The sequence below is a fragment of the Perca flavescens genome, chromosome 18 (assembly GCF_004354835.1).
Source record: "Perca flavescens isolate YP-PL-M2 chromosome 18, PFLA_1.0, whole genome shotgun sequence".
NCBI lineage: Eukaryota > Metazoa > Chordata > Actinopteri > Perciformes > Percidae > Perca > Perca flavescens.
The window spans coordinates 28308065-28332224 of record NC_041348.1 but is presented as its reverse complement, the minus strand read 5'-3'; the positions used below and the strand labels follow the sequence as shown (position 1 = coordinate 28332224).

Genomic DNA, 24160 nt, shown 5'->3' with positions numbered 1-24160 from the left:
CTGACACCCAGTACATAAATTCACCTGTACTGTGGATCTATTTCAAACAGTGTATTGACATTTTTACGTTATTGGCAAGGACGCAAATTGTGTTCTGCTAAGGTTGAAGTTTTTTTTGTGTTTTCTTCTACCCCGCCAGGTTTGCTGTGGAAGATCACCATGCACTGCCCGACGCTGACAAACAAGAAGAAGCTCTTGTAGCTGGAGGAGGATTGCCTGGCCCGAACTTTTCCTCCTCCTCCTCCTCCTCCTCCTCTTCCTGACCCTTCCCGGGATCAATGACGGGGCCCAACTCCCCGAGCCGGTCCGGCACATCCCCGGCCAAGCTGAGCAGGCACGGCCGGTCCAAGAGCAGCAGCTCGCACTGCCTCCTCCGCTGCAGCACCGCCCAGGACGATTCCTCCACCTCTCCCCCCAACAATGGCTCCCGGTCCCCTGGGGAGGAAGAGGAGAAGGACGGAGGGGTTCTCTTCTACGTTAACCGGTCCGGCTTTCCCATCGAGAGCGTGACCTGGGAGAGGATGTGGTCCCATGTGGCTGCTGTGCACCCTGAGGGTCAGGAGATGGTGGACAGGATACAAAATGCTGCATACCTTCCCAAGGTAAGCCGACTGTGATTGGTTCATCCATCATTATTCAATAAGATAATATATCGTCTTTCAATGGAATCATATCGTGATGAAATAATATATCGAGATATCGTCACATGCAATTACTTTGTCTAAATTGATAATAACAAGCACATAATAACTAAATTTACTCAGAAAATCTGTTGTGAAACATTTTAAGGGAATACCATTTGAAGAATTGTGGATTTGTTTTGACATCACATTTTTTTTTTGTGCATGCATGTAAACATAGTCAGTATATAGACTATTTATTTATTGAATTACCAGAAAACATGCTATATGCATGCTGTATTTGGATAGAACATTTATGCCATAAAGCCCAGCCCTAGTTCATCCCTCAGTGTTTAAAGTTGTAGAAAAATAACACTATATGACAACATATTTTAACTTTAAAGGCTACATTTCTACCAAAAAAACAATGCTACAGAGGCTTACAGTGTTTGACAAATAGTACTCACTACTCGTCAACCCCTTTTTAAATATACTGGAGAGATGAATTATTCATTTGACATTTGAACTTACCTGTGTTCATCTTTGTTAATGAGTGTGCTGCGTTTAGCACATGTTGTCATCATTTACAAACACTTCCCTTCCCATAAAGTGTGTTGCAGTATTGTTGCCCAACGCTCCTGCAATATATAGTTCTGTGTGTTGTCCTCTTGCCTTTTTTGTCAAATCTGTTTAATAGTGTAGAAATATAGCTGAAAAGGCCCAGTTAAAATAATTTTTTTGTTCCAACCCGGGATATTCAGTTTATAAACATCATATAAAGCAGAAAAAGTAGCAAGTTCTCATAGTTGCAAAGCTAGAAGGAGCAGATGCCTGACATTTTGATTCGTAAATGAGTCAAACAATTGATTAATTGAATTGTTGCAGCTCTAGAGCAACCGATCAGTCTGCTAATCAGCTATTATCAAGTATTTGTACCTGCAGACAAACGGCATCTTAATATATTGCTACCTCCAGATGTTCTCTCCTCTGGTGTGCGTCCTGTTCCGCCGTCAATGAGGAAATTACGATTGTGATATGAGTCAGGCTCAGGCAGTCAGATAGATTATGTGTCTGTCTGCTTGACAGTGCAAAGCATACTGTATGTCTGTGGAGAAGTGTGTGTGTGTGTGTTTACAGTTGCACGGCTTCGGTGTTGATTTCAATCTGTTTTTTTCACACTCTGTTTCACGAATATACACACACTCACAGAAATACACCACAGTGCCATGACAACGAGCGAGCTAAATCGGGGTGCCATACCTGTCAAGTGATGTTAATTCTGCTTTTTGGATTGGTCACACAGTGCGTGTGACTCATTGTGACTCCTGACTTAGCACACACTTCAAATACACACACATTTGCACAATCATAACTTTTCTTTAGGTTAGACAAATACTGTATGCGACAATTAACGATCAGGAGCTAAGATGACACGCCGGTTAGAAAGTGACATTAAAATCCTTGTTTCATATCAAAAACTCTCTTACAGTAAACAAAGGTTCAAACCGAAATTGCAATAACTCCCCACACTGCTCTAGGGGTGTGCTGCAAACAGCTGATCTTGAACTCTGACTGTCTTGTAGAGAATTCCAGTGAAACAAAGAATGTTCTGTATTATTATTATTATTATTATTTTTGGGGCTTTTTAGGCCTTTATTGGACAGGACAGTTTAGGCATAAAGGGGAGAGAGAGGGGGAATGACATGCAGCAAAGGGCCGCAGGTCAGTATTGAACCTGCAGCCACTGCGGTGAGGACTGAGCCTCTTTACATGGGGCACACGCTCTACCAGGTGAGCTACCTAGGCACCCCCAGCAAACATTATTATTATTAAAAATTAAAGGCTTGTTAAACGATGAGTCGACTAATCGATCAACAACAGTGCTTAACATTATCCCGATTCATTGGATTGTTTATGAAATATATTAAGCAGAAATAACAAACATTTGCTGTTTCCAACTTCTTAAATGTGAATATTTCTGCTGCTTTTGCCTGTTTTGTATCATCGTAGATTGAATTTCTTTTGATTGGAAAAAATTATGACAAATTAATGATAAAACACTTTTCACCACTTTCTGTTATTTGAAAGACTAGACTATTAATAGAAAAAGCGATCTTACAGGTTAATCGATAAAGAAATGATCATAATCGTATTAGTAGTCGTGTCTTTCATTTGGTATTTTTCATTCTATATCGAGCAGCGTTCTCCGTGTAGCAGCAGAAAAGACAGAAGTCGGTGAAACACAAAAATATGTACGACTGGTTCCTTCAGTCTGAAAGAAATGGCATCCCCACGCGCGTGATACACCTCTTTGTCTGCTGCCCCTGAGGCCCATCAGCCCAGATTGTCCTCGTAGTTTTCCCCATCTGCGATTTAGATGAATGATTGTTGTGTTTCCGACTGTGGAGGAGGGAATCTGGTTGTTCGTTAGCTCTACTAATTGGCCATGTGGTCATTAGTGACCCGGTTGGCTGGCAGTGCCGAAATCCCATACGGTTGCTCTGGACAGAAGGACATGTGTGCACACAAACAAACCCATCAACATAGAAAAACTGGACATACAGAACGCACACACATAATTTAAGACTTCAGCCATAGGTCATAATTGTTTCAAATTTAACGTATCGGTTCAGAAATATCTCTATAAAGTTTGAGCCAGCTGTAAAGTCTTGCAAAGTAAAGTCTTGAATAGGAAAAGGCAGTATGTCTCTGTAGGAGTGAGAGAGTAGTATCAGTACAGTGATGTTGCTAATAAAAAGACAAACTACCCTCTCCACTTATATATCATGTTTTCAGTAAACCATATGCTTTTTTTTAAATTATTTTACATGATGACTTACTGATGGCTATGTCAAACTAAAAGGCAACTAAGCTCTATTTTAAAGTAACAACTTTACATACTTTCAAGCAGCATATATCTGCCTTGATTGACAAGCTTTCAAATTTCTCTTTCATATAACTGTGTGCAGATGTTACAGACTCGGAACATCATATGTGTAAAACTAGTATTAAATTAGGTTGATTTGCTTTGAATCGCTTTGCGATAATGGGTGTATACATATGCATGCACCTAAGGCGTCTGTTAGCTTACGCTGCAGTATTGTTAATATGCAACCTGACTCGTGTGTGTTGTTTGTGTGTGTGGTGTGTGTGTGTGTGTGGTGTGCATTGTGAAAGCAGGTGGTTACCACAGATACAATTGATGATACACTGACCCTGGATTAACTGGGTTAACTGGGTCATTTATTTTAAGGAAAGAGAAGAGGAATCACTTTGTTATTGGTACAAACTGTGTGATACGATAAGATGTTTCCGGTGTAGTTTCTTTTGTGATCGTGAAATGTCTTACAGCGGCTGTGTGTAACATTTAACAGCAATATATTAGACATTTTCAGAGTTAAAACAAACAAATGAGACAAATTGTCTTTTGTATTTGGATTGCTCTGGGATCCAATTTAAAAAAAACTACATGTAGGTTTAGGTTTTGTAGGTTACTTTCAAAATGCAAACATTCGGTAGCCTCAGGCAGACTCAACACAGTGTACATCTTTGTTATTGTCAGTAAGTGCATGCTGCCACTCTCTGTGTCCTCATTTACAGAATAGAAGTCTTGGCACGGGGACCAGATAATCCCTCTAATACAATCTGGGAAGTGGATAATCTCTGGATACCAACTGGACTACGTAATGGACTTTTAATTGTGGAACAAAACTGGCTAGAACTCGTCTGAGCAAAGGTTATCTGTCAAAGCAAAAGAAGAAACCCAAACCTTTTTTAAACATTCCTGTAATTTGCCATTATTCATTTTCAAAACATTTGTGACACTCATTTTTTTTTCCGGTCGAATGTTTGAAATAAAACCTATGAGCCCATAAACAAGACAAGACCGGTTTGAAATGGGTTGACCGTGAGTGTGTTGTCATCAGCAGTTGAGTCTCATGTGCTACATGTGAACTAGATCACTCGACAGGAGCAGGTCTGCAGCAGGAACTAAAACTACCAGTACAGTAGAATATATGTTGTCACCAAATAAGTAGGATCAAAGTTTTTCATTTCCATAATCCATTGTAGTTCCATTGTTGTGGATTAAAATGTTTCTGCTCGGTCTGTGACAGTAGGATTTTATTTTGGATGGGGTTAACGGATTTGGTTTTAAACTAGACATTTTCAGCATTTGCAACAGTGCAACCAGTTCTGACATCCAAAGTGACTTACAATTGCTATATATGTCAGAGATTGCATGCCTCTGGAGCAACTAGGGATTAAGTGTCTTGCTCAGGGACACATTGGTTGATGTATCACAGTGGGATTCGAACCCGGGGTCTCCCCCACCAAAGGCATGGGTCACATCCACTGCGCCATCACCACCCCAGTGTACGTAAACATCTCCTTACTCCCTGCTCCCTGTTCAGGGAATGTCCGTTAAGGGAACTTCTTTCGACAAAATTTCCACTCGGAACACCCTGGGTAGATGCTAGATCGGATCCGCTAGACGTGTTGACGTCATATGACGTGCCTCGTGGCCCGCCCTAATTTTGCCTTATTCTGCCTCTGATTGGCTCACCCTGTTATTTTTACCCTAAACAATCCCCACTCCTCATGCCTAAACCTAACTACGTCGACACGTCTAGCAGATCTGATTTAGCATTTACCAACACCGTGCAACGTCACCAATGCAGATCAGAATCAGATTTCAGAATCAGATTTATTGGCCAGGTATACTTACATAGGCAAGGAATTTGACTTTGGTAGGTGTTAACTCTCTATACATAGACAAATAGTAATATAGACCCATACTGTACAATAGAGACAACATTATACATATAGGCACATATCAACATAATATACAAAAATACAAATATACAAAAAAAGGCATAATATCAAGACAAGTACACATGGAGTGGGATGTAGAGTGCAAAAAGTGAAAAGTACTTCCTCTATGCGTTACCCTGGTAAGGTAAACACCCTGGATACATTGCTACTACTGTGGAAATTTAACAATACTGAAGTAAAATATTGAAACAAAAACTGATACCATTACAAAATGTATTCTGTTGAAATGTATGCAACTTGTGATTTGATTAATTTACAAGATGTACAATGTTGTTTTAGCGAGGCGCGTTGACTCATGGGTAATCTTGCTTGTGAACGTCAGGCCGAAGTGATGAACTCTTGTTCAGTGGTTCCCTACACAGTTCGCAGTTCCCTTTTGAACTGAGCGTGTTTTCTAACTACGGTTTGGATTCTTACTTAACATGGCGGAATACGCTACACACCCACGGAGTTACACATCCCACAGTAAATCAGGGCTGGTGAAATGTACATCTTGTAAATGTCTGTCTGCAGAAGCTTGTGTCAGTTTGTTTAGTTCCGGATACGAATGGCCTGCTTTGGATTGGACCCTTTTTATGTTTATGGATGCCTGCCAACATGGATTAGTTAAGAGAGATGTTCTCTCAGCCAGAGAATTACAGACTACAGCATTAATCTTCCAGAAGGTGTTCTTTAGTGTGATGAAGTCCTGCAGTAGATACAAGTACCGCTGTCAGTACTGAAGTAGCGTAAGTCCCCTTTTGTGCAACCAAGTAAAAAAAGGATCAAAAGAAACGGGGGGACTCTCCAGACTGCAAAATCATTTGTTTCTCAGCTGTCTCTCTTGACAAAGACACACACACACACACACGCACACACACACACACACACACAGCATACAGGCTGTCTGTGTGTCAGAGGAAGTGTCTTTTTGTGTTTTAGTCTGACTCACTCTCTGCTGGTGTGTTCCCACTCTAAAGATATCCTGTTAGCAGGAAGTGAGACCTGTCTCTCTCCCCCTTGCTCAGTGGTTTCCATTTTTACACTATGACACTCATCTCCCCTCAGCCTTGTATTGATTTTGTAGCCTAGAAATCTAGACGCACCCTAGCGGCAGCAAATGTAATTTGCAGCCAGGGTCAGTCTAGGCACTCTCCGTTGGCTAGCGAGCCTGAAAAACCAAACTCTAGTCAGGCCAATCACATTGGCCCTCATTTATCATTATTGCGTAGAAACGGGCGTATATGTTGGCGTAAGATTATGCTTACACTCATCTCACCGCCTGATTTATGAAGCTGTGCGTATACTTGAAATCCAGGTGTACGCAATACATGCCCTTGATAAATGCCGCGGCTAAAAACGATCGTCATTAGAATATCACGCCCCAATATATTCTGGGTTTTGAGGCCTCGCCCCCACAATTCACAACATTGCGAGACGTAATCCGGCTGAGAAGCGGCACTTTTCAGAGGTGGAGATTGAAACCCTGATATCTCCGGTTCATTTGCATTAAAGTGTGTACTATTGGCAGCCTGAAAACAGGTATTAAAGGCTGTAGAAAGAATGCGGCATGGAAGGAGATCAGTGACGCGGTCAACAGTGTTGCCGTAGTAAATCGGACTCCAGCTGAAGTTTAGCCTATTTACATCGACACATTTTTCTATAGTCCTAATAGTAATATACAGGCTTCTATTGCAATCTCTTAGGCCTACATATGTAGGTGTACTTATATTTAAATAACCACACGGTAGCGGAGTTTATGCAGTGTCTTTTATTTTACTCGTGTTTTTTTTTCATGAGTCGGAACGAGGCAACAGCTGACGGAGAGCGCGTGTCCTCTGCCCCCCCCGTGCTGGACCCTGTCTCCTGACAGCAGAGGGGCTGGAAAAACAAGCCAAAATAACTTGGTCATGGGCAGAAATAAATCATTCATTTGAAAGAGAAAGAAAAACCTGAAGAATAAATAAAAATGTTGTGCATTGTGCAAATGTTGTGCATTATGTTGCCAAACATAAAACTATAGGCTACCTTTTAAAATCGAGGAATAATATCCTGTCTCCTTCGCCCCCAGTTAGGGCTGTGCTGGACACTGCTCTCTGGGCATCAGGTCATCTGGCTCCATCGCTACATTTATGGCACCATGTTTTCCTGTGAGATGTTGTACAGAACCCCCCCCCCCGGCTATAACAATGTTGCATACCGGCGCATAGAGGTCTTCTTTTAGTTTGTCAGTGCGTTTTGTGGTGTTACGAATAGTTTTTCTGCGCATTTTTGGTGTACGCACTTTTGATAAATGAGGGCTATTTTGTATAGAGTCAGTGGGCGGGGCTTAACGTAATGACCGCAGAGTTGCGACGGTTCCTGAATTCCCTGCTACTTGAAAACAAATAAGATGGCTGCTGCTGCTGCTGGCAAACAGCAGCCTTTGGAATTGGCTTTGGTCACAACTCTGGAAGACTTGAAGTTAAGTTTTTCTTTGAGAAAAGAACAAAGAACGGCACTGAAGTCATTCTTAAAAAAGGAAGATGTGTTTTGGAGTTTTGCCGAACGGATACAGCAAAAGTTGAATCTATCACCTAGCGTTGCTCTGGTTGGTTGTAGCGCTATCCTATTGCATGCCGAGGGAATTTGAAAGACAACCGGTTATCCCGCCCCTCGGATTGAGCCCTGTCAATGGTGAGTTCCCAGACCCAACATCTTGATGTGAGTCTGGCTTGTCAGGCTATTGATTTTGTTACGCGCTGCCTAATCTCGTAGACTTTTTTTTTTCTTCTCTCTAACCACTTTCTACTCCCCATCTCCTTCAAACAATTAAAAATTCAAAAACCAGGAAGGTCATAACCGATACTATAAGACATCCATCGTCTCTGCTCTGTCTCCGTGTCTCTGGTTACATTCCCTCTGGTTTTTGTCTCCTCTGCTGCTGCGTGGGTCAGGTTGCCAGCCTGCCTCCGGGCTCTGGAGTGGGAAGCTGGTGTAAGAAAAAAAAAAAAGTAAAGCATATTGGATGAGGAGGGAGGACTGCCCAACATAAAATATGGAGAAGGAAGGGATGTGAGAGACAAAGGGGGAGGGTAAGGCAATGGTGGGGAGTGAGTGGGGGGGGAGATAACTATAAAGGTGAAGTAGAAAGGGGAGAGGAGATCTAGATTAAATACCAGTCTAAATTTTCCTATATCTATATAGTCAGTTTATGTTTTGTTACACGTTTCTGGATTTTTATAAAAAATCCAGAAACGTGTAACAAAACATAAACAGATTTCCCTAACATTAGTTATTTGTAGTGCTGTCAGTTAAACGCGTTATTAACGGCGTTAACGCAAACCCATTATTATTTTTATTAAATATATTTTTTGGGGGGGCATTTTAGGCCTTTATTTTTTTTATACGACAGCTAAAGACATGAAAGTGGAGAGAGAGGGTGAATGACATGCAGCAAAGGGCTGCAGGTCGGAGTCGAACCCGCAGCCGCTGCGTTGAGGACTGAACCTCTACATATGGGTGCGCGCTCTACCAGGTGAGCTATCTGGGCACCAAACGCAAACCCATTTTAACGGCATCAATTGTTGTTTTTTTTTTGCGAGATTAACGTTCTTCTTGGTCTAGCAAACTTTGTAGTTTTTTTACAACACCACACCGGATCTAGATAGACCGGAAATAAAACAACAGGCACGCCACACACACTTGTTTGGGCTTGCGAGCCGGCCAAAGAATAGTAGGCTAACGTTACATTTTGAGAGGATGGCGAGGGCGAGATGCCGAAATGGATGCCAGTAGGATTCTGAATGGAAAGTTTACTTTTAAAAAGTTGCCAAATGATTGCATTAACAAGACCAAAGTGATGTGTGTGTTTTGTCGTTGTGAACTGAGCTATCATCGCAGCATGTCCAGTCTGAAATACCACTTGATGGCCGAGCACACAGCTGATGCAAATTGTCCGTCCCCCTCGTCAAAGCCAGGCAACAAAAGCACAAAGTAAGCCAATCCACTTCTCCATGTTGATAAGAGCATTAAAATGAGTAGTTATTAATGAGTCAAAACTTAAGATATGAAACTTAAAGTCCTTTGAACAAAAAAAAAAAATCAGTGTTGCTAACAGGGACATTGTAGAGCGCCCTCTGGTGGACAACGCCAACACTCAGGACATGGTTAAAGGGTGTTTCGTCCGTTTTTATAAATTTTTTTTAATATTAATTTATCAGCCATTATAAATGCAGATACCGATAGTTTGGAGAATGCCTAATATCGGCCCGCCGATATATCGGTTGGGCTCTAATGTGAATGCAGTCAGCAGCATGCACAATGGCTGTTAGTGGTGACTGAAACTGTAACTTCATTTCACTGCAGTTACAATGGAGCCTTTTTGTATCGACTTCATGCGCTGAACGTGATGGTGGCAGCTCTATCTAACGGACGGGAAGGATGATAAAAGTGAGGGATTACCAATCATCTCACTCCATGACCCAGCAGAGAAAGCAGCTTTAGAGAGTGTGTGTGTGTGTGTGTGTGTGTGTGTGTGTGTGTGTGTGTGTGTGTGTGTGTGCTGATGCAGCCAGTGTGTTACGCCTTAGTGAGGATTTTACAACATGGGAGATTATGTGGCTGTAAAAACTGCTATTTACTGGTCTTGGCTGGCTGGCAGACTGGTTTATGGGCCCAATGACTGTCGACTGGCCTGATAAGAAGAATAACCAGTTGCTTAATTGTTTTACTAGCTCAATGAATGACTGACAGGTCAATTGCTCGTTAAAAGGCTGATCTACTGTTCGTACTAAACGAGTGGTCGAGTGGCTTAATAACCGCTTTATTGGCCGAGTAACTTGTTGATAGTCTGATGTACAAATGGCCTGAATGTCTGACTACAGATCAAATCCCATACATCAGGGGTGACAAACTCATTTTAGTTCATGGGCCAAATACAATTTGTAATACAATATAATTTGTAGTGTATGTGTGTACTTTTACCATAACTATGCATGTGGGGTATGTTGTATAAAAAGAAGCAGATTTTACCACATTTTATAAAGGGTTTATTTACATAAATAGGCCTACTTTTTTGGTAGATCTCACATGCCCCAGTTTTCCAGCGGGACCTCAACGATTAAAAAAAAAAAAAAAAAAAAAAATCCCACAACATGCATCAGGGCTCGGTCGTCCATTTTGTCCTGTTGTCTTCCTCCTCGGCTCTATTTTTCTTGTTGTAAATAAACAGTGATGCAGAAACCCACAGGAAATGATAAGGCTGCTGCCATAGTTCACCCTTCCTGCGTGTGTCAGAGGAAGTGCCTTTTTTTGTTTAAGTCTGACTCACTCTCGGCTGGTGTGGTCATGTGCTTTTATGAAGCCACATCTGTGACCTCGGTTACCTCTCTCGAGTGGTTCTCGTCGAGGTGAGACAGCGCCTCAGCGGGCCTCTCTCCTCACATGTGGCTGTCTGTCGGCCGGGCCGGTCTAAGGTAGCATCAACCACATGACCACACTGGGATAGAGACAATGTCGTGTGTCGTGCGTCTCTTTACCACGTTATCTCATGTGGCTGCTCACTGTCAGCTGTGTTATACACATCAAATACACAGGTTTTTTTTGTTTTTTTAGTACCACAACTACCACTAGTGGTATCAGCGGTCATAGTAGCTGTAGTAGTATTGTCTTGTTTTCTAAATGTTGTTCAGAGGCTTTTTAGTCATAAGGAATAACATTTTGATGAGGAACAGATTTTTCTACATTTCTGCAAAAAATGAAATGGCCTGCGAATTTAGAAATTTAAAGATAAATTAAAGATAAGATTGAATATTACAAGAAGTTGTCTACTGGTTTCCTGTCTAAAAACCCCTGATGTAGGGCTGGGCGATGTATCAATATAAATCGATATTGCGATATGAGACTAGATAAAGTCTTAGGTTTTGGATATCGTAATATCGTGATATGACACAAGTGGTGTCTTTTCCTGGTTTTAAAGGCTGCATTACAGTAAAGTGATGTCATTTTCTGAACTTTCTAGGTGTTTTATTATTTTCCTTTACCCACTTAGTCATTATATCCACATTACTGATGATTATTTATCACAAATCTCATTCTCATCAAATATATTGTGAAAGCACCAATGGTAAACCCTTCAATATCGCCTCGATATCGAGGTATTTGGTCAAAAATATTGCGACATTTGATCTTCTCCATATCGCCCAGCCCTAGCCTGATGGCATCTGTAACAGCTTTTAGAAACACAGAACACTAGAACGTTACGCAAGTGTTTGTAAAAAGAGCAACCAAGCCTGAGGATTTAATCTGCTGTTACGGAAATACTTTATAAACAGATGCATTGATTTGTGGTGGATTGGAAGGAGCGAACTGGTGACTTGTACCACTTTCACGCTTGGCTAAATAAGCGTAGCACTGCAGCTTTAAATAAAATGGTCTTTAATGTGAAAGTAGTATAAATAGTTGCCTGGTGTTGCCAGTGTGAATTATTTCCAGCAGTGGTGGAACATCAGTGAGTGTCAGCTGCAGTACGAGCTGTAATGAGTCACGGGGCATTGCGAAGGCAGATTTTTCAAGATGTCTTTGAACGTTACCACATGTCAATTTTGCTTTGAGATAATAATCTCTCTCTCTCTCTCTCTCTCTCTCACTCTCACTCTCACTCTCTCTCTCTCTCTCTCTCTCTCTCTCTCTCTCTCTCTCTCTCTCTCTGCAGCATCCTATCCCCTCAGTCCCAACCTTCAGACCGTCCATGTCGGTCCCAGATTGGTTGGTGGCCATCCAGAACTACATGAAGGCTCTGCAGTATCCTTTTAATGCAAACAAAACGACACGTGTTGCTATACAGACACAGTGCATCAGGGGAAAACAACTTTCCACTCTCCATTGTCTTTTTATTGCGTGAAATTTGCCTCCTTGCCAATTCCATCTGCTAGCTAACCTAACATTATGCCCAGCGTTAATTTTGCAGAGAGCAAGTCAAATATCCAAATGTCAGTTTTAGGCCGGCTACACACTGGCTGCGTGGCGCGAGCGTGTCAGCTGCGTGGCGTGTCCGTTTTTATTTCGGCCGCCATGTTAACAGGTTAGAGCTTCCACGCCGCCTGAGTGACACCCACATCTCAGGCGGGGCTCGAGCCGCGCCGAAAACTCGTGCATTCTAGAAATAGAACCGACCGATTTTTCACGCGACACACAAGCGTGTTTGAAGTGTTTCCAGGCAAATTAGAATAGGAAAAGATGTTTATATGTCATTTTGACACAAATACATATTAATAAATGACATTTTGATGTTTGAAAGTCTCTAGTATTTTGAAACAAACAAAATATTCTGTAGCCTATTTTGCCGTCAATACTGCCGACGTTGTCTTTGCTGTAATCAGATCAGTATATATTTAGGTTTAACATGAAGTATACTACTGATTGAGTGTAGTAAATCAATGGGAAACATACATGTGTCCAGACAAGGCTAGCAGCAGCAGCGCCGCGTCAGACGCATTTCTGGTGTGTAAAGACGTAGGAAAATCCACGCAGCTGACACGCAACAGAAACGCCACGCTCACGCCACGCAGCCAGTGTGCAGCCGGCCTAACTATAGTTCTGTAAGTTAAGCTAACACACGTAACGCCATGCATATCGTTAGTTTAGTGTCAAGATCCCACAGTCTCTCCATTTTCTCTGCTGATTCCTCACGTCTGCATCCACTTTTGTCTTTATAAAAGCCCCGGGTTTTTTTTTCGGTTCGACAACAAGAAACTTGAGTAGTAGTGAATATGAATATCACAACAAATCAGCTTTGAGGCATTTTTCTGTTGTTTGCTAGCAGACAGAATTGACAAGGATGCACCTTAAGTCTATGGCGAGCCAAGAGTTCTTTTCCCCTCCGGTGGGGGCGGGACTTAAATGCGCTCAGTCTCGATGACAACAGCTGTCACAATGAGAGCTACACCTGTTAGTTGAAGTCCGCCTGTGTCTCATCACCTTTGGCCTTTCCGCAGACTTTAAATTCTCGAGACACCAGCGTGACACTAACTTCAGGAGCACTTCGTCAGATGTTTGTTGTCCTTAACATTTCTATCAGATACAACCACACAGGAACCCAATTCTTTGAAATCAAGAAGAGCCGTCCACTGTGTGGGTAAGTGAACTGCAGTTTTAAATTAGAACATGCAACGACATTGTAATTTAATTATAATCAGATCAACACACCTAGAAATGTTTTCATATTTAGATTTGATGTGGGCATTCGATAGCATAAGTTAAATGTGCTAAAAGTGTTAAAAATTTGTAAACATTATAAATGTGTTAATCAAGTCCTTAGCCTAATCTGGTTACTTCCGGTAATCAGGTCATTTTCTAAGAATCTCATGGAGGAGATCAAGGTAAAAACAAAAAAAACACATCAGAAGAGATTGTGTTGGGAGGAGTAAACACTCTATATATGGGCGCCCGCTCTACCAACTGAGCTATCCGGGCGCCCATATATAGATGTTTACTCCTCGACGCAGCAGGCCCGAGTTGGACTCCGACCTACGGCCCTTTTTTTGCTGCATGTCATTCCCCCCTCTGTCTCCCCTTTCATGTCTTCAGCTGTCCTGTTAAAAAATTGCCCGATAATGCCCAAAGAAATCATCTTAAAGAAGAGATTGTGTTTTCATTTTGATGAACAGTGATATTTCTTCTGCATGCACATAATACAAGTGCGCTGAGCAAACGGGAAGCGACTGGATCTACTCTCATCTCATTCGTCTAAATTGCATCTTTGATGGTTAGCACAACACCGCTGTGATTCAATCTATAGATAAACACAAGCATTTACAGTGTTTGGCTTTATGTTTCTTATTATAACTTAGGTTTATAGATACATTAGTTTGAGGTGTAACAAAGTACCATCTAACTCATGGCCATCTCTGTAAAAAATTTAAAAATATCAAAACACTTTTCTTTAATTTTTAATAAGTTGCTTACAGAGCATCTTTCTTCTTTCCCCTTTCTCCTCATCCTTGTCTTGCTCTTATTCCCTCATATTGTCAACGTATCCCTTATTTTTCTCTTTGTTTCTTTCTAACTGCACTTCTTCCTCTCCTCCCGCCTGCTGCTCCTCTTTTGCTCTCCCTGTGCTCTGCTCCTCCTCCTCCTCCTCTTCTCACTCATCCTCTCACTTGCCCTTCCTCTTCTTCATCTCCTCCTCCTCTTCCTCCTCCAGGTTAATGGAGACAGCAAGAGAGATGATCAGAGAGTCTTTGCCAATCAAATGTCTCGAAGCCGTCATCTTGGGAATGTATCCTTTCCTGCACACACACACACACACACACACACACAGACATACACACACATACGCACACACACACACACACACACACACCGAGCACTGGGCCAAAAGGTTATTTTGTCATCTGTGGGTGAAATCAATGAGACATGTTGTTCTAATGCCCTCCCATCCACAGCATCCCTTTCCATTTCTTACCGAACCGCGTTGCTTGGCAACAAGCCCTCTTCAAAGTCTAACCCCCCACCACACACACACACACACACACACATACACACACAATTCACAAGCTTAGTATCATCCGTCGGAGCTTAAATATTAAAGCAGCAATCTGTAGATTTTGCAAAGGCTAGAAATCCTGCAGTTGTGTTCTGTCTCAACAGATTTGGTCCTCTACAGTTTCTACTGTGCCTGATTATGCTCTAGTGGTACCGGAGCTCTGGTTTGACTACAAAAGGCCCATTTAACAAATCACTGGTGGCTTTTAGTGATTATGTCTTGACACGGAGCCATCGGGGCCAAACATCTGTTGAAGTAGACTCTTTCCTGTGTGTGTTGTTGCCCTTGATGTTGTTAGGAGCTCTTTTTATCGGTTTGTGCATTTGTGGATGCAATCTTACTGTGTGTTCACAGCTTAGATTTTACATAGCTGTACTGATATTTGCTTCGTTTGAAGTGCGACTTGTATGTGACAACCTGCAAATGTGTCGTCACATCATGTACGTAATTGTTACAAATGCTGTCAAAGTAAAAAATCAATAACTTTTGGGTTTCTTTTGGGCAAACTTCTTCAATCTGCGTTTTAGTCAGAAGGTGAGATCTCTACTAAGCTCTGTTCAAATATAATCAGCCACACTACAGGATGTGAAAGGGTCGGGTGTGTGTGTGTGTGTGTGTGTGTGTGTGTGTGTGTGTGTGTGTGTGTGTGTGTGTGTGTGTGTGTGTGTGTGTGTGTGTGTGTGTGTGTGTGTGTGTGTGTGTGTGTGTGTGTGTGTGTGTGTGTGTGTGTGTGTGTGTGTGTGTGTGTGTGTGTGTGTGTGTGTGTGTGTGTGTGTGTGTGTGTGTGTGTGTGTGTGTGTGCTGCAAAGGGTTTGGTGGTTTCTGGGTATTTTGGCATGTCAACACATGAGAGATTTCTGTCTTTCTGTGAATGGATGGTCCAGTTTCACAAGTGCTAGTTTCACAGTGGCTTTTCTCCAGGGCTGTCTGGGTGGCAGCTGACAGTGACTCTAATTGAGAGAGGGAGGGAAATGGAAAAAGTGGCAACAGAAAACTAATATAAAGGTGAAGAATAGAAGGAACATATGAGCCTGAGGGAGTGTGAAAAGGAACAGAGTGAAGACATTCTATCAGTGTTTGTGATTTGCTTTTTAAACAACCTCACACTGACTTACATTCATGCCAGCGAAGGACATTGTGGGTTAGCGCAGTGTCACCTTTCATTGGCCGTGAGGTCATAACACGAGGGAAAAGGAGTCAGGCCCCAGCGAGAATTGAACTCGCGACCCCTGGTTTACAAGACCAGTGCTCTAACCACTGAGCTATGAGGCCTTACCTGGTTCTTAAGATGACTGGCCTCTGTTTTAAATATTAATCACAGGGTAAGACACACCTTGTTTACATACTGGATATTGTTAAGTAATAATGTGGCCTAACCAGTTGACTATGTCATTGACTTCATGAATGCTGATCCTCCACTGTGCTACACAGTCAGTTTAAATGGTCCAAAAACAAAACAACATGTCTGTTGTGACCCAGTGGGACTGACAAACTGGAAAAACTCAAATGTCCTTAATTTGATTTTAAATCGCAATATAATCTTCTTAGCTTCTTTACCACACATTCACCTAAAAAAAAGTATGTACATATGCTTAATATGTCTGATACTCAAATCAAAACAGTTTGTAAGTAATAATAAATAATAAAGAGTGAGACAAGAGAATATAGGAGAATATTTAGAAAGCAAAGACCGAAAAGTGATGGGGAAGGAGGGATGACTAGCGACTGTTTGTTGTTGCTTTTGGCAGTTGGAGCTGTCTGTCTTCTTGTCTCTGTGTCTGGCTTCGGTCTGTCCTCTGCCGCTGGTTCCTTTCTTTCCCTGTTAACAGTGATCTGAATTCTCTCCAGGATATTCTGGGTTCATCTTGGGTCACACCAGCTCTTTGTGTGGGTTGGTGTGTTCACTGAGTGGGTTTGACTCGGTGTCTCGTTGTATTAACCATCATGACTAGTGTTTTGCAGAATAAGGCAGTACAAAGAAGTAGAGTACTGACAGAGTACAAACATATTCCTGAAGAACTTATCAAAATAAAGTAACAAAATGCGACAGAGTAAACAAATCTAATAAATAAAGACTGCACGAGGCCTTTAAAAAGCGTATGACGGTATATTTCATTTGGAACTATAGAGGCCTAACGCAAGCCATGACAACAGCCCCAGACTTGTGTCCACAAACCTTTGGCCATATTTCAAGACCATTCCAGAGCGGCAACTAAAGAAATTAATGGCCTGCAGTTTGCTTGCCAATGAGGAAAGCACATGACTCTCAGTAAAAAGGCTCCGCACATTAAGATGATTTTATACCTTTTCCAGTATTTTCTTATCTTGAATCTCATCGCTTTGAAATGTAGCGAGGAAGGGAGAAAGAGAGAGTAGAGAGAAACTCGAGGAGGAGGGGGGGGGACGAGGGCGGGTGAGAGAGAAATAGACAGCGACATGGGGATGGAAATAGGGAAAGGAATAGGGACAGAGAGAGTGGATTTCAAAAGCTAGTGGATTAGATCCGCATTACATCCAAAGAAAAGGTTTCTCTCTTACCTCTGCCTCTCAAACATAGAACAGTTAGATAAGGAACAATTTAACTTTTGGAGAGGAACAGGGTGAGTTGTGTGTGTGTCTACAGACTTAGTGTACAATCTTTGTGTTTCTGTCAAGTTCCTATCAAACATGAACATTTAGCATCCAGACACGTTGTTAATCATTGTTTATAGCCGTCTCGCCATAGTGTTTGTGGGTTTGCATGCATCTCTTTTTTTGGCCTTTCACAGTATAACTCCTCTTAATTACAAGCTAAGACAATGATCCGTACTGTAAAAATTGTGTGCTCAGTTGTCTTTATTCATTGTGTTTCTTTACAGTTGTTAGTCACTCTACATACATAATGATTTTAACAGTTTGTTCATTTCCTGTACTGACCTGTCAAGAAATAAAACGTTCAAAGTACCAAACTACACATGTATATTAAAGGTATAATATGTAACGTTTCCACATTAAAATGTCTGAAACCTACTAGATCTATGGTTTAACTTTGTTGGGTTGTTTACTTACATTCTCCCAAATGTTTCCAACATGTATAAGGGTTCTGGCCGCAGTAGCTCATCTAACGGAAAGTTAGAAATAACTTTAATTAATTAACTCGTCCGTTAACATTATATTTGCCTGAGTCAGGCCACATAGACTTTCATTGGCACTGATGTCTGTTTAACGACGAGGACAACAACTCCCATGATCCCGTGCAACTTCTCAACATCATCAAGGTCTGTCTTTTGTTATTGTCTTGATTGAGAGATCCCAGCCCCAGAAATGACATGCTGTGCGTTTAATTACAAACTTTTGTTTGTACATATGGTAAATTATATGTACTGTATGTTTTGTAATGCAAAGGGCATGTTGGTTAGGCCATCATTCACAGCCGGGTGTACTCCAAGCATTTACATTAGATTTAGTCATTTAGACAGCACACATCACTTCGAAACTGGTAATGGCAAAGCGGGAAGGGACTCATTGTCTTGCTAGGATACTTTTTAATGGTTTCTTCCTTCAGTAGGCCAACGTACTAGGGCTGGGACAATATGCTTTTGTCCCGATTAGTTTTTTTCCCCCGCAATACATGGGTGCCGATTTGATTTGTATTGCGAATTTCATTTATTTTTTGATTCTAGAAGTATTGCGATGCGATAGTATTGAGTGTTGCGATTTTCTTTTCCTTCTTTTACAAAAACAAAAGTTGAATAATACACTTTTAGAGACACTATATCATGAGACATTTCTAAAAACTAATTGTTTTCTAAAACGAATGGACATCACATGGTAGTCAGCCAGTCTGACATTTATTTCATTTATAGTAAAGTAAGTACATAACATGGATTTTCTGCATTGTGTCCTTTCTGTCTGTTTTGCTGGAAACAGATATGATGTAGTCGGCGTCAGTGGTACCGTATAAACAGAAAATATTTAGGTCAATCATTGGTAAGAAAATAAATAAAAATATCGATTCTGGGGGAAAGAATCAATTTTAAAAATCGTTGTGAAAAAAACGCGATACAGTTTGGGATTTATAAATAAACTTCCCTGTTTAAGTATGTCTTCTCCTTTAACACTGTGGGCTTCCCTACAGCATGGAAACACACACACATACACTTGGTATGTGTGTGTGATCAGTGGTCTAGTTTTGTTCATGGCGCTTAGTGAATATTTAATGAAAACACAGCAGCGCTGTTGCGCCCCGGCTGCTGAAGGTGATGGACAGGCAGTCTGGCCAATGGCAAGCCTCCATGGACAGAACGGAGCAGATGGTTGGGCTACTTGCCGAGAAAGATACTGTCCAGATCTCAGTGTTTGTGTGCGTGGTTGCACAGATTGCTACAGTTGGATCCCTGTCCGTGTTGAACTCTGAGAAGCTGTGCAGTCCACAGCATGACAGCCGAATAAATATAGACCTCATTCAGTTATCATTTGTGGACCAGTTTTTGAGAAAGAAGAACCAAATCTGAAATCCCAGAAAATGTTGCAAACACGTTTCTCTCCCCCTGAAGGGTTATTACGTCTCTGTTTCCATATTTTATTGAGCCAAGTTGATTGTTGCTGTGGCAATTCTGCGTCATGTTTCGTTCTGTTTCCAGTCAATCTTCTGGCACTCCCAGGGAAAAGAAATCTCCTTTTTCTATCTCTGAATCCAGGATTTACACTTTGAAGTTTATGTTGAAAACAATTGAAACGCATACAGTATGAATTGTTAAGTTATTTAGCCAAACATGACCTATAGGTAGTAAGAGATTGGGGTCAGTTGAATATTTAAAATTGGTTGGAAACTGGATTGGTCAGATTGATCAGGTTATAGAGTGGGAAAGGAGGAAAAGAGGGAAGGGAAAGAAGATTAGAAAGAGAAGTGGAAACTATGCACATGGAAAAGAGAATGGAATGAGAAGGTCAAAGGTCAAGAGGTGCACATAATCGCTCCATATCTCCTACTGAGTTGCAAGGTTAACCAAACGCACGCATACCCTGAACATGTGTCATCGTTTTTCTTAGGCTTCTGATGGCACCAGATAGCTCTCTCTAGCTATCTCTCTGTCTTTGTTTCTCTTGGCACATTCAGTCAGACAGGAGGAGCTGCACAAACTGTGGCAGTCCCACAGCCACTGTTTAGCCTGTGGCATTTTCGTAGTATTGGCCTTCTGAGAGTCAGACTGAATCTAATTTCACATGACTCAAGCTGCTATGCTGCCTCTGCTGAGACAAATTCAAAAAAATCCACTTTCACTTTCACTCTGGGGTTTGAACTCAAATGTACTTGTACTTTGTAGTCAAATATGTAGCTTCAGTGGTCTAAATTAGTTCATCCAATACATTGAAATATACAGCGCTTCAGATGGAACCAAGAACAAAAGAACAACCCTCCAGATCCTTCCTTAACACAGGTGTGCTGACCAGCTACCTGACCAACGGGCTGACGTCTCTCGAGCGTTTCCCCATCAGCTTTAAGACCCAGTTTTCGGGCCACTGCTTCCACCACGTTGTGCTGGGCGTCTACTGCAACGGCCGCTACGGATCGCTTGGCATGAGCCGCCGCCAGGACCTGATGGACAAACCGCTGACACACCGCACGCTGGGAGAACTGGTGGCCGAGTTCGAGAGCTCCTACAAGAGATACCAGCACACTCTAAAGAAGGTAAGAGACGGGATGAAGAAGGGACGGGGTGGAGATGTGGAGGTAGGAAAAGAAGTATTAAACCCCCTCCTTCTCCCAGGTGAAGATCGGCCTGTATGTGCCTCACGACCCCCACGTCTTCCAGCCAATCGAGTGGAAGCATTTGGTGCTGAATGCTGCCCGACTGGGAGCTCAGGAGATGCGGAAGGAGCTGGAGAAACACGGACGGGACATGAGGATGAAGGTACATACTGTACACACACATAGACATACACTCTTAACAGATTTATTGTTCCAAAAACTTAAAATTTGACTATTTTTGTGGAAAAGAAATCCAACTATTATGTATTTTCGGCTGAATCGCAAGTCCTAATATAGATAAGAGCACTAAACATTCGATCATGCTCGATGTTCAGAGCGGTTGAGGTTATACAGTATCTACAGACCACCTTTGTTAATCAAACTACATCATGATCATATACATCATACTTTTTAATAAGATATATGAAGGGGCCAGGATCAGTAATGAATGTGCCCAAAGGAAATGTTAGTAAATTAAAGGTTAAATTTCCCTGATGAATAACAGTATTCCTTTATGGGCTTCAGTGTAGTTTTGTTAGGAGAGTAAGTAAGTAAGTGTGCAGCCTGACTCAGAAGAAGAAACTTCGCAGAATGTAGCCAAAGGGAGAGGAAAATACAGACTGTGCACACACACACACACACACACACACACACACAACACACACACCAGAATGATAACAACTGAACACAGCAGGGGGACAAAGGACCGTTTAGGATTCGTTGGCCAGTTTCCAGGAGTGGAACAGAAGAAAACAGTTCTTAGTGGTGCAACTAATGGAGTGTTTGTTTCCCAAAATACAATAAAGACATGTTATTTCATAGCTGAATGCAAAAAAAACAAAATGTCTCTCTTAATCAGATCAAGAGGGCCACATATGACCATTTTAAAAATAGTGAAAACACACCATCCCGATGTACTGTACACAGTTACTTTTCATGGTCACATGTATCACGTGTGCTGCAAGTTATTCGGGTGCAAATTGATTTTCCCTAACCCTAACCCTTCATTTCCTTCTGTGATTCAAATCTGATTTGATTTATTCACCAGTGCTGAAGTGTTTTTTTTATTTTTTTCATTTGAGAGTGAAGGGGAACACCTTTGTCATGTTTGTCCAAGAGACCAGAGATGGATGTAATGTCCTTTGTGCTGAACATGGAATATAAACTGCCAGGAATTATTTAGGGCATGATGGGAAAGGAAGGAATGTGTGAGTGTGTGTGTGTGAGTAAGAGGGCCAGACACCGAGAAGTGAGTTGTTTTGAGGTTAAATGTTTTATGAACACTTGGGGGTTTTTATGTGTACATTTTTATGGGTTTACTCCTTGTTTTCTTTTTGCAATTTTGCATATTTTGTAATTCCATGAATATGTGTGTGTGTGTGTGTGTTGCTTGGTGTTGGATAGTGGTATATGGTCTGCATTCCATGTCAGCAAGATATGTAGGTCAGCGAGTTTGCAGCTGTCTCACATAGACACGAAGACACAAGTCAGACTCTGGTCAGCTGTGTAGTCGTTTATAAGACTTAAGTATAATCTCTACTGTACTCCAGAGAATGTGAGATAATTATGGACTTTAACGTGTGTTTGTGCTACTCATGTACATCTATCTTTATATGGGACCCAGTCGAGTTTTAAATTGGACTGTGAGGTCATTTAGTTTGTTCTTCTCTCTTTTTTTAAAGGGCTGTCTTAGGTCAACATTAGGTTTATGTTATGGCTTATGGAATGCACTACAGCAAGTCACTGACAGTCCTCACAAGTACAGGCTTAAAATGTGTCTTTTGTCTGTGAAGAACTCACAGTAACCCATTACCAGACTACTGCATCGAGGACTAGATATAAAATGTCATGGTTTAAAATGGAAGTCATTTTAAAGCATATGGCTTAAAAAGGCTGTAGGACATGCGAGGCGAGAAACAAACAAACACACACACACACACACACACACACACACACACACACACACACACACACACAACGTGACACACACACACACACACACACACACACACACACACACACACACACACACACACACACACACACACACACACACACACACACACACACACACACACACACACACGTGAACGCACACACACACACACACACACACACACACACACACACACACACACACACGCACACAGACTCATATATCTAACGGAACCACATGATAAACCTGAGCAGCTGTGGAATATGAGCCATTTCCTGGCTTTTCCTGTGTCCGGGAAAGCTTGCCATCCATGTTCCTTCTGCAGTTTTCTGCTCCCACTGAGATCTTAATGATAGCTTCGAATTGCTGTTTAATACACACACACACACACACACACACACACACACACACACACACACACACACGTTAAAAGGCAATTGTAGTATCCCTTTCCGTTGAACATCATTTGCCCAAACTGCCTTTTCAGTAAAAGGGGAAATTATGGAACTCTCTGCCAGACCACTTGAAATGTATCACAACATTAGCCACCTTCAAAAAAATACCAAATTGTGGCTAATTCAGGAACAATATTACTCTCATATTTAGTTTTTATACTGTTTTCTCACTGTATACTTTCCTTTTTCATTTCATTCCATTTTATTTCATCTCTATCTTATTTTTAATAATGTTAATCTGTATTTTTATTTTTAACCAAAAGCCCTACTAGGGACAACTGTCGTGAATTAGATTCAGCTAAAAACTCTATGATACATACATCAGATGACTGTTTAAGCTTATCTATGTTTTTTGTATCTGTCCCTATCTAAATAAACTTTAATAACTTGCTCACAGTCAGATTGTTTCTGGGCTCCCATTCATCACAGTTGCACTTTCTGTCCTGCAGCGGAGTAGCAGCAGTGGGTAATGTTGGGGCCATGCTAGCATCATTTCTGTACATTAAAATGCCTGAAGGTGTTCCGAAAGCTCTTAATGAGGGTGTAAATCGAAAACCAGCTTGTGTGCTGCGCTTAACCATTTTCACTGGGTGAATGAATCCATGGATTTTGTGGCAGCAATGACTCTGAAATCATCCATGTCGAGCTTAAACGATTAGTCAATTAATTAAGTGTGAAGATTCGCTGCTTTATATTATTGCATTTTGAATACCTTTTTCAATTTGTACTGTTGTACATGACACAATGGGCTGAACGGAATTTGTTTTTGGCCTTTCATCACAATATGAGATTCTGTTGACTATATGATTATTTGATTAATTAGGAAAACATATACAGTATTGTGTGGCCTTCACCAACTGCCATGCTTCACTCGTTTGCAAGCCAAGTATGTCTCTCTCTCTCTCATGGGTGGGCCACATTCTCTGGGCGGGCAAAGCAGAGAAAGGGGAGGTAACCTTGCTCCTTATGACCTCATAAGGAGAAGATTCCTGATTGGTCCATCTGAGCTTTCATTTTCTCAAAGGCAGAGCAGGATACCCAGGGATCGGTTTACACCTATCACCATTTCTAGTCACTGGG

The 24160-nt window shown here is 41.6% G+C and overlaps 1 protein-coding gene and 1 non-coding gene across 2 annotated transcripts in view; one reads left to right on the top strand and one right to left on the bottom strand.

Moving 5' to 3' along the window:
- Positions 1-24160, top strand: part of vash2 (vasohibin 2) — a 38703-nt gene that overhangs the window by 1662 nt on the left and 12881 nt on the right. The window contains exons 2-7 of the mRNA XM_028605594.1: positions 140-602; positions 12127-12215; positions 13492-13548; positions 14617-14691; positions 20392-20629; positions 20709-20852. Coding sequence (XP_028461395.1) covers positions 279-602; positions 12127-12215; positions 13492-13548; positions 14617-14691; positions 20392-20629; positions 20709-20852 — 927 coding nt within the window. The 5' untranslated portion in view covers positions 140-278. The remainder of the gene's footprint in view (positions 1-139; positions 603-12126; positions 12216-13491; positions 13549-14616; positions 14692-20391; positions 20630-20708; positions 20853-24160) is intronic.
- On the bottom strand, positions 16158-16230 carry trnat-ugu (transfer RNA threonine (anticodon UGU)). The gene has a single exon. It is a non-coding gene; the product is annotated as a tRNA-Thr (tRNA).